This window comes from Rhea pennata, chromosome 13 (assembly GCF_028389875.1).
Source record: "Rhea pennata isolate bPtePen1 chromosome 13, bPtePen1.pri, whole genome shotgun sequence".
Classification (NCBI taxonomy): Eukaryota; Metazoa; Chordata; class Aves; order Rheiformes; family Rheidae; genus Rhea; species Rhea pennata.
In genome coordinates, this window is record NC_084675.1 from 13,344,845 (window position 1) to 13,356,096 (window position 11,252).

The following is an 11,252-nucleotide window of genomic DNA, read 5'->3' on the forward strand; positions in this document are numbered from 1 at the left end:
TCTGGAAAATATTGCGCAGACATGAACATTACACTCAAATGGCACTCACATTTGGTGTTCATCAGGTCCATCCAGTAGTCCTTAACTCCCCAATAATCCCCTATTGGATAAAACAGAGAGCTGCATATAAAGGATGACCTAAATTAAGATGTCAAAGGAGGCATTATATCTAAAGGACTGGTAGAAAGGAACTAATGAAGGGAAGAGGGAAATGAAGACAACATGACATCAGCCCCAGCCAGGCAAGTGTTGCACTTCAGAGCAATGACTTTGTGCAGTTCTGCTTAATTCTGATGTACAGGATTGGTTACCGCTACTGCAAATGAAGAGAAAATATTGAACTCTTTGATAGTGTACAAACATTAGAAGTCATTTAACATGTGTGCTGATCTCTACCTTGGTCACCACCATTTTTCTTGCCCAAACTGATGGATTAACGTAATGCTTTTAATTATTTCCTGGACATGTCCTTCAGAACTACATTCCTTTCCTCATATACTGTACTTCTGTACAGAGACTCCCTACTTTATTAAGACAGAAAATCGTTTCTTTCACAAAAAGCCAGAGTAATTGTGCTTTAGTCAACTAAAGTACACACAAGCTGTTACCATCGTAAGCACCCCACGACACAAATGCAGCATAGTGCTGCGTTGACGGCTGCCTACTGCATGGTGAAATTGCAGGTTTGCTTAGCCTAGAAGCATGAAGCCAACTGTTTTACTCAGATTCAAGGCCTACCTCTACAAATCTGATACAGGCTGACAAGCAGCACAAGGTCAATACATAGTAATTCAGTTTGTGAATATTAGTACGGGAGGGGAAAACGGGCGAGAATATTAGCTACCATTTTAGAAAGTATTCTACATTGTCACACTGACTGCTTAAGAATAAGCCTCATTACAAGAGTAAGTTCACAGTATCTACAATAGATTATATTTAAACTATTAAAAATGTACATTTGGCAATAGTAGGCTTAAAACAAAACACTAAGAACTCAGAAATAATGAATTCTCTGTGATTTGCAAAGGAACTCATGTATGAAGAAAGGCTCATCTTATCAAAAATCTCCTCAAGATTCATTAACTTAAGGCTAATGATGACTAGAAAACAAAGATCTGACTGTTTTTTTCTCCGAGGCCTTAAAATAAATAACTAACACTACAGAGCTGCAGGCAGATGAAGCTAGTAAGACAAAAAACATGTAAAACTAAAACTTAGTAATTTGGCAAACTTCTTATCCCTTCCCAAATAAGTATTTATGAAAGAGAAAGCAGCTCTTCAAGGAAAATTCACGTTTGAGTACCCTTTGGAACTCCAAAGGGTAAATTAGAGATTGGGAAATAGCTAGAGAAATATTCTAGTCATTTCTTCTAGTGAATACATCCCTGTGCAGAGGAAACAGCCATCAAATCTGTCAAGTTTTTTGCTTCTTTAAGCCAGAAAGATGGATTTTAGAATCAGGATCCTCACTGCTAAGCATAATGGCTGATCTATGTGACATACCAGAATCATGAGAAGGCCTGAGAACAGAAAAAGGTTTAACTAGCTGATTTACTATAAAAAAGCAAAATGAATAAATAAATACAGTTTTATTTAATTGCACTCCGAAAAGGCAAGTTTATTTTCTATAAACCTGGTATTTAAAATGCAATCTATTTTTTATAAGAAATAGTCTTGTCAGATGTTGTTGCTAATTATCATCCCTCTGAAAAGCGTGAAATATCCCAGCTAGATTTTCCTTGTAAGACAACATTTTTCTGCATCAACATTTCCAACAAGGACAATGGAAAAATGATAGAACATCAGCAGGTTTCAAATTAAGAAGGATTAATTAAAATGGAGTTAATGAAAGGCAGACTTTCTTGGTTCTGGGCAGTATTAGAAGCTTAGCTTTTGTTGTACCCTTGAAAATGCCGGATCAGACTGAGCAGACGCTGAGAATTCTTTTTACAGGGAAAGAGAGGGGATAAGGAAATTGGAAGTAATAGAACCATGAACGAGAGGAGGGAAAGTACGAAAGAAAAAGCTGACAAACATTAACCAAAAAGATCAGGTGGTCACTAAGCACTGGAGAGGAGCCAATAATTCTCAACATTACTAGTGTTGGGAAACACTAGTAACACACCACAGAAGCACAAAATACTCTCAAGTTAGCAGTCCGTATTTCCTGTCATGGCAATGAAAAGTCAGGAACCTCCCAGACACACACCTGCATTAGGGCAAAAATACTTCATTCCCACAGCAAGGTTACAGCATCATATTGCAGCCCATGTACTCTTAAAAAAAAAAAAAAAAAAAAAAAAACTTACTGAAAGATATTTCTCTTCATGCAAGTTGGAGATGCTTCTAGAGCCTACTCTCCACCAACATCTAGCATGCTAAAGATACACACATATATCCAACTGCCTGGATAGCATGTGAATGAGAACCCAATACCTCCAGAGATGTGCCACAGAATCTATGCCTCGAGACCTCAGCCTTCAATGGATGAACTGTATCTTACTACTCAAGTAATCTGTAACGTGAAAAACTAAACATGATTAGAAGTCAGATACCTGCTTTTTAATCTAGAATTTACTAAAGACTCACTGTATGAGTCTGGATTTAAAATTTTCAGGTAAAATTCAACAGTAATACAAAAGTTTTAGTCAATCAATATTTGCATTTGGAATTAAGACCTGAATACTCAAAAAATATAAGCTTGGCAAATGCAGCTAGAAGCCTCTCTACCTCTCATGTATAATAAGCTGGAATAGTAATGAATTACTATGCTCTTATTAGGCTTTGTGACCTAATATGGAAAAAGTCACTAAATGTTCCAGTGGAATGAGCAGTGGTACTCAGAACGAGTTACAGTAATATCCAATTCTTTGGTTTCTGAAAAAGCTATATTGCAAATGGGTGCCCTGGTAATTCACTTTCTCTTTCAATTCATAAGTAAATAGAATCATTCTTGTTCTGCATATAATTATTCTGCCACAAATACAAAAAGGTGCTGTAAAAGTGAAAGGTGCTACAGAGATTGTATTTGACTGCATTCATTTTAAGAGTGATGGGTAAGTTCTTTGATCAAATATCAGAAGATTCAAGGTCTTCCTGCATGCCCCCTTATTCACAGATAATACAGTAAGATTTATTTATATCATCTTCATCATTAAAACAATTAGTGTGAAACAATAGTGTCAGAAACATTACTTCACATTTTTCTGTAAAATGCCATGATGTGTCCTGATTCTAGACATTTAGCTTTGACAAGATCCCAGCACTATATAGTTTACCCAAAGTACTCATTGTAAATGCTACCTTATCTGCAGAAAATGACACTGTGTAGCTGCAGCTTCACTGGGGACTTGAAGAGGTTCACTATATAAATTCATGGGTTTCTTAATGCATGCTTTCAGAGATTCTACAGCTCTGTTAAGCCTTCTTTGCTCTGCCTCAATAATTTTCCTGCCTGTATTTAAACTAGGTAATGTATATGTGACTTAGGGACTTTTCAGTTCACTGTCAAATATATCTTTCCTTATCTAAAATTCATATTTATATATAAAATACAAGATCACATCTATACACACACATATATATAAAATACATGAAAAACATCTATATAGTTTGTTTTATTGATTAGGCCTCAATTTCAAAACAAAAAGTATTTTTGGGCATGAGATTTCTAAACTTAAAAGGTATTCCAAATATATACGCTATATATTTTTATACATGCAAAACCAAATAGTTTACAAAAGTGACAGCCTTAAGTTATGAAAATTTTTCTACCTGAAAGAGTAATCTAACTCAAATATGTGAACAATCAGACACTAGAATAAGTTAGGATCAGAACAGGGCAGTTCTCTAAAAGTTAGGATTTTTTTCCCAATTTTTTATCATTTTAAATGATCTGACCAATATTCTGAGAAAAACACTTTTCAACATAAAGATTTTTCATGCTAAACAGAATTCTTAGTCTTAATCTACTATTCATTCTTGATTAAGTACATGTTGCTGTCTTCTCCAGACAAAAATGTAAAGACTGGAGCACATGACAATAGGACACTTGACAGATGCTCGCGCATGTTATTAATGGCCCTTCCAGGGTATATTTCATGAATCAGTTAAGAAGATGCAAATAAGTATACACTGCTTACGGAAGCACATTAAAGGGAAGAGATCGCAGATGCAAACTTGAAGTTTTCATTTTTATTAAAGAAAATATTTCAGTTGTAGTATAGTCTCAGAACACAGAAAAAAAAACAGATGCAAACCAAAATTAGGTCTTGGAATAGAAATAGAGGAGAAGAGACAGGCAAAGCTATATAATATTACACACGGAAGATGAAGGTCATTTTATTGTATTACTAGTAGCATTAAAAAAAAGGCACACAATGAGATTGACTATGTGGTAGGACTGGATGAAGCATAAGGTTCGTACTTCATGAAAGACAACAAAAGCAGGTATGAAACATAGGCCAGTCTCAGGTCTGGAAAGTCATGGCTGTGTGTGCACACACACAACACATGAAAACAGACAAATTATGGAAGGATGTTAGAACGATTCTGTCCCTCAGCTATTTCTTCTCTCTCTGAGTGCTACAGAGATGTTGGTCGTTGTCATGTCTGGCATCAAACATTTAATGATCACCAACTCTGCCCGAGTGCAACAGGTACCAGTTGTTTATGACAAAAATATTATAATCTATGTTACTTTCTAGCTCTCAGATGTTAGTGCCAAAATAGCAAGACATGTAACATAACATTAAATTCAGATATGATTATAGAGCAGATCTGCACATTACAGTTTCACTGAGTTCACTTCAGTGTTTTTTTTCCATGTAGCTTCAAATCTGAAGTGACAGACTATATCAGAGAGATAAAAGAAGCCTAGCCTTAGAAACTGCAAATTCAGAAAACATTCAAGAGACTGGCAAATGCTTCACCATTGTAGGAAATATACACAAGAAACCAAAGATATCCATATAAAACAAGAGCAGAACTGACCAACCCACAACACCAAACTAAGTTTATTCTCAATGTTAACTTTTCACAACTGTACTTGTCATATATTCTTTCTGCCTACAAGAACAGAGATTGCATAAGAATGTTCTGAACTTGCACAGAAAAAAATATTTAATTTCAAGCTCTGCTACAAGAAAACCTAAAGTAAAAGCTAATTACGCCAAGCAGCTGTATTAGTAATGCCTTAGACCAGAAGCCAAGCAGCCAAAGGAGGAAATGCAGGGGGGAGAAGTTATGGCTATTGCCAGCCAGAATGCTTTTACAGTTTAACAGACTACCAGTGCTCTGGTATTAGTACTATCAAGGTGTTGACGCTTGGGTTTTGCCATTCTTTTTGGACAAGTATTTCCATACTTTCATTGCTCTGTAGAGCATTACACAGCAATGGAATAAACATGTTTCTTGAACTGAACTCATCAAGAACTGGATTGTGCAACAACAGCTTGGTTAAAAAAAAAAAAAAAAAAAACACTCCTAAAGCCCTGTGCAACATAACCTGTTTTAATCCTCCAGAACTCAGATCAAGATGCTACAGATTAATTACATTTCTTTTTAGAATGTACATTCTGACTTTCATTTCCAATTACACATGTCAGAAGCAGCTATTAACAAAGAAGTGATGCACACTGCTAGATGAGCTCTAACTCATAAAAATAGCCATGGCAATTAGACTCAGATTCCACTATTTGTAGTTTGTAGTTCTGATAAAAAAACATGATTATGCAAGTCAGTAGCTGCCTTAAGTAACCTAAAGAACATGAATAACTAAGGCATGCACAGTGTTTCTGAAAGCTTTCATTATACTATGAAAATTAATCTGATTTGACTGAGCTATTGCAATGATGCTTTCACTTATGCTCTGTAACACCTTTACTTGTTGCTGCCCTTGTCAAGAAGCTGTGATTTTGTAATGCAGAATCATCCCATAAAACTGGGGTCTTAAGTAGCACAGACAACGATGTAAGACAGCATTGTAAGTTGAAAACCCCCAAACTGATGTCATAAATAAGCATTTCCAATAGTTCATCCTATATTATTAACTTATTCTTAGCAGAGGTTAGAAATAGTAAAAGGATCTTGTGCATCTACTAGAATGGCTTTCTAGGATTTTCATATATTTGTTATTATATTTTCAGGTAGCTTTCACTGTAAAGTCAGAAGATATAGCAAAATACTTATAATTGTGTATTGATTTTTTTGCCTTCCAAAACTCTACAAACGTTTATACATAACTCCATTGTACATTGTGTAGGTTTACAGCAAAGAATAGCATTTAATGCAAAGCAATTAATATGAACGTATACCATATGGCCCAAAGTTTGGAGAGTTGAACATCAACTTTAGGTAAGTACAAAAAGAGACTTTTTTTGGAGCACTGACCTGGAATCTGGAGTTCCAGCTGCTTCTAATTCTGCTACTGGTCTCTTAGCTGGGGTTAACCAAATCACTCCTTTCTCCATGTCAGCTTCCTTAACTGTAAAAGGAGAGGTAATGACTTTTAATTCATTTTGCGATTGCTTTTGACAGCTATAAATAAAGAGGAATATTGTTAACTTGAAATATAAATAAGTTTCAATTCATCATTGGTCTATGCATCATTGCACTAGAGGAGCTTGTTGCTGTTCTCCTTCTAGTTAAGGAGAGGACGCACACGTACATCAGTCAGACAAACATCAAACCACTGTTTGTATCATTACTCAATAATGACTGTAATTTTTTTCTTTGTTTAGGAATGAAATATAACATGGGATTCCAGCAACCCAAAAAAGTAAGTTTTCAGAAATACATAAGGAAAATTGTATCCAGATTCAGATCATCATCCTATCAGCAAGAATGGAGATGGCTCAGAGACGGCCACTACACTGGATATGAAGCACTGAATAGATATGATGCATCAAAGCTTTGCTATGAACTGCATATCTTTTTAAAAATATGAATTTGATAAGCTATGCAACTTCAGTTTTATGAATTTTTTTTCCCTAGACTGGATATTGCTAAGAGATGCTGCAAACTTTGCATATTAACATTCTGTGCAAAGTGTTACTGATAAAATGAAAAGGCCTGAGAGGTACTTAAAAACAGGCTAGAGAAAAATACTGGTGACATTCCTCCATCTAGTGGCTGTTAGCCAGCCGTGACTGCCCAGCAGTGGTGACAGCCCATCACAGCTCTTCGCTATTTTGTAGTTAAAGCACAAGTGCAAAGCGGGTGACAACAACCGTGCAGCCGCCAACTGTATGGCCAGGCAGTGTCATTTGGATAAATCAGCGTGATGCGACTCATATTGCTCCATCTCTATGGCTCCAGCATGACTTTCTCAATGAAGCAAATATGAGTTAAAGCAACTGAAAACATTCAAATTATTGTATTGGCATTTCCTCTAATGTAAAATTGTAGATTCATCATTACTATCATCATTAGTGATGAACATCTAGGGAGTTTGAATATGATAATCTCAAGATATCAATAATATCATGAGTAAATAAGACTGGATTTCAGCTGTTCTGTAGAGGTTAATATTTAAAAATACAGCATCATAGCTAGTGTTTTACCTAGACCCAGAAACTTAAATACACATCTGACTACTGGAAACAACCTCTGAAGACAACAGCAGAGTACAACAATCATTCCAATAAATGAATATGCAGTGCCTTTTATAACAAATTATCAGGGGTTTCCCAGTCTGCATATGACATAACACTATCATTACCAGAACAGGCAAAAAAAAAAAAAAAGAAAAAGAAAAAAAAAAAAAAAAAAGAAAGAACCCCTATGGACATATCGACATACATTTTAGAAACATTACTTGGATGACCATTATAAAACAGAACAAGTGTAGAGGACGTTTTGCATTTAGTTTTGTTTCTCTGCTTACAATGTATATAGTAGTAAAAAGATTCAGCACTTCAGAAGTTCTGTTTAAACTGATGTGCTTTGTTATTTTGAAACAGTAGCTACCAATTTAAGCAAGTCACAATTTTTAAGTTTCTCTTTTGTTACCTGTGTTTTTTGTAGTGAACATTGCAGTTATCTCCCTCCCCCCCCCCCAAAAAAAAAAAAAAAAATAGGGCTAGAGATATGCTCTCTCACCCTTAAAAGAATGGGGCAAGATAGCAAACTGTCATATAGGTTATAGATTAGTTACAGCATCTCTTCTATAACTGAAAGGCAAGAAATTCATAATCTAGGTGCTGCTGAAGATGCTCACTGAGCTATCCATGGAAGGTTCAACAGTAGGGAAGTGTTTTCCACCACATTCAATGTGATCTGACTCAAGCCCAAAGTGCACAGCCTTCTGCCATATTTCAGCCCACCAGAAGACAACTTGTAACATCACTACTACAATTTTTAAGACTTAATCTGCCATCGTGAAAAGGCCTGACCCCATTAATCTCTGTACCACATCTTGAAATTCATCATACATCTTACAGTGACACAGTTACCCATAATATTACTAGCAAGCAAAATAAAGACTGAAAAATCAGAAGTTTGCAATTTATAAAACCCGTGTTAAATATTTTCAGTAAGCAACATACATTCCGTGACTACATCTGCTTCCTCTGTTGAAACACTCCCTAGCAGGTCATACACAACTCAGCTCCCAGGTGAATTCTCAAAACAGGGATGACGTGGTGAATAGCGTCCAGAACCTAATGTCAGTCTTAGAGGCATAAACACGTAGACAGGGATTGAATTCAGCTGCTTTGAGAAACAGGAAGTAATGGACACATCTGAGCTGTGTGCCAAGGAGCACTATGCAACATAATCCACCTAAAGAAAGAGAGCAGGTCCCAGAAATCCCTTACCCATAGACCCTTCCCTGTTTTCACTCGCTCTAACCCAGGCCACAGCTTCCACAGCCACCACATGCTTCCTGAACTGTTTCTCACCAAGTTTCTATTGCTTTGCTCCCAGCCTCCTCTCACTCAAGCATCCTTCTAGGTCCCTGGTTACACTGCACTTGTCAAATCCGCTTCCTCTCCAGAAAGCCTACGTGTTCCCGTTGCAGTCCTTCCTGCTTCACTCCTCCCACGCTTGCTCCCTCCTCATCTTCACTCCCCCGTGCAAGCACCACAAGCCTCCCTGCTGACAGGCTTCGGTCTGTGCACAACGACCAGCACTGCAAAGCAAAGCTACCGGAGGAGACAACAGCCTTCTGTGTGCCTCAGCAGGCACTCAGAATACCTAACACCACATGTATACACACACAAAATACACCAAAATTTCCACAGAAGGTAGCCACGTGCCCATGCACCTAAGAGGCAAGTCTCTGTCAAGACCTGGGTGAAGGCACCACCTAAATACAGTGACACCCAGATCTGGCCTGGCACTTAGCAGCTCAGGCTCATCTCTTAACTGCATGTAAGCACAGAACAGCAGCAGCCGCCGTCACCCCGCGAGGGCCCACAGCAGTGCTCTCTGCTGCACAGCTCTGCGGAGCATGCAGCTGCACGAGCAGACCTACGGTAGGCTGTACGAGCTGCTAACGGTGACAAACTCTTGTACAGTAACATCTTTCATCTATTTTTCCATCAGGACTGCATTTCCGGCAATAACCAGGATGGAAGATTAAGAAAAAACACTGCAGATGGAGTAGCAACAGTAAAGCGGAGCGGTTCGTTACGCCTATCTGAAGACATGCCCACTAAGCTTCAAAGCGCAGACAGAAGGCAAAGCAGCATAATGTTTGTGATGAAAGAACATCAACAGAAAGGTGAGGAAATTAATTCTATGAGGCTCCATAAACGGAGGAGGAGATTTGTAATTAAAAAGAGCCCTATTCTGATTTCAATGAACAGCTCCACTCTCAACCTGCCCACACTTAAATCTGAGGACAGAAATAATAACAAGTGGAAAAGTCTCTATCAGACCCAAAGAGAAAGAAAGAGAATAATGAGAGAAACTTGTTCTAAATACAAGAGTAATAATAGAAGAATAATCACTCCTTATCATGTTTCTAGAATATTTGTAGAAGATAAATACAGAGTTTTATACTGTGAAGTACCAAAAGCAGGCTGTTCTAACTGGAAACGGGTGCTCATGGTTCTTAATGGCCTAGCTTCTTCCACAAAAGATATCCAGCACAACACAGTACACTATGGAAATTATTTAAAAAAGCTGGATGGGTTTGATCGCAAGGGAATTTATCACAGGCTCAACACTTACACAAAGATGCTTTTCATTCGTGAACCTTTTGAAAAGTTGGTATCTGCATTTCGGGACAAGTTTGAACATCCAAACAATTACTATCATCCAGTTTTTGGAAAAGCCATCATTTCCAGATATCGTGTCAATGCTACTAAAGAAGCATTAAGGACAGGCTCTGGAGTCAAATTTAAAGAGTTCATTCAATATCTCCTTGATGTGCACAGGCCAGTGGGTATGGACATCCACTGGGATCATGTCAACAGGCTTTGCAGCCCATGTTTAATAGACTACGACTTTGTTGGGAAATTTGAAAGCATGGAAGATGATGCAAACTTTTTCTTGCACTTAATTGGTGCTCCACAGAATTTGACTTTCCCTAAATTTAAAGACAGGCATTCCACTGACGAAAGAACTACCACTAAAATTACACAACAGTATTTTGCACAGCTTTCTCCTTCTCAAAGACAACGCAGTTATGATTTTTATTATATGGATTATCTGATGTTTAACTATTCAAAACCTTTTGAAGATTTATACTGATTTGAGAATAGGGACATTTCTGTGGTCATGTCAGTTGAATTGCATAACAAATCCAGGTGGCTTCTGTTACACATACACACTTGTCTCTTTAGCAAACAATTGGTTGAAGAGCAACAAAAAAGACACACAGAACATAAATGGTTAGTGATGTTTACATCTTCACCTTAACTGCCTCCTTTTACAAACCATTTTTTCTATAATTTCTCTGTATGAAATGTATGTACATATATGTATAATCTTAAGTGTCAGGGCGCACAAATAAAGCACATAATTTTCCACACTGATGTGGCTTGTGTTTGCATTGGAAGGACTGTTTGAGAGAATGCAGCTGACAATAAAATACTGGATCCACTTCAGGACTAAGTGCTTTACCGTTTTGAAAGTGAAGCCTCAAAGTGATAGAGAAGAAAAAACACTGGGGAATAGATTTACAGTTCTTTGAAATCTGCAACAAATGAAACCATACACTAAGTAGGTACTATGTATTTGAAGCTGGTCATAGACTTTTTTCCTAATTTAACTTGCAAATATCAGAAAATAATCTATCACACTTA

The 11,252-nt window shown here is 37.2% G+C and overlaps 1 protein-coding gene across 2 annotated transcripts in view; it reads left to right on the forward strand.

Moving 5' to 3' along the window:
* The window catches only part of CHST8 (carbohydrate sulfotransferase 8), a 174,925-nt gene extending 163,947 nt beyond the window's left edge, over positions 1–10,978 (forward strand). For both annotated transcript variants that reach the window (XM_062586470.1, XM_062586471.1), the window contains 2 exons: positions 6,741–6,778; positions 9,547–10,978. In XM_062586470.1, the coding sequence (XP_062442454.1) occupies positions 6,741–6,778; positions 9,547–10,698 (1,190 nt within the window). In that variant the 3' untranslated portion in view covers positions 10,699–10,978. The remainder of the gene's footprint in view (positions 1–6,740; positions 6,779–9,546) is intronic.
* The last annotated feature ends 274 nt before the right edge of the window (positions 10,979–11,252 follow it).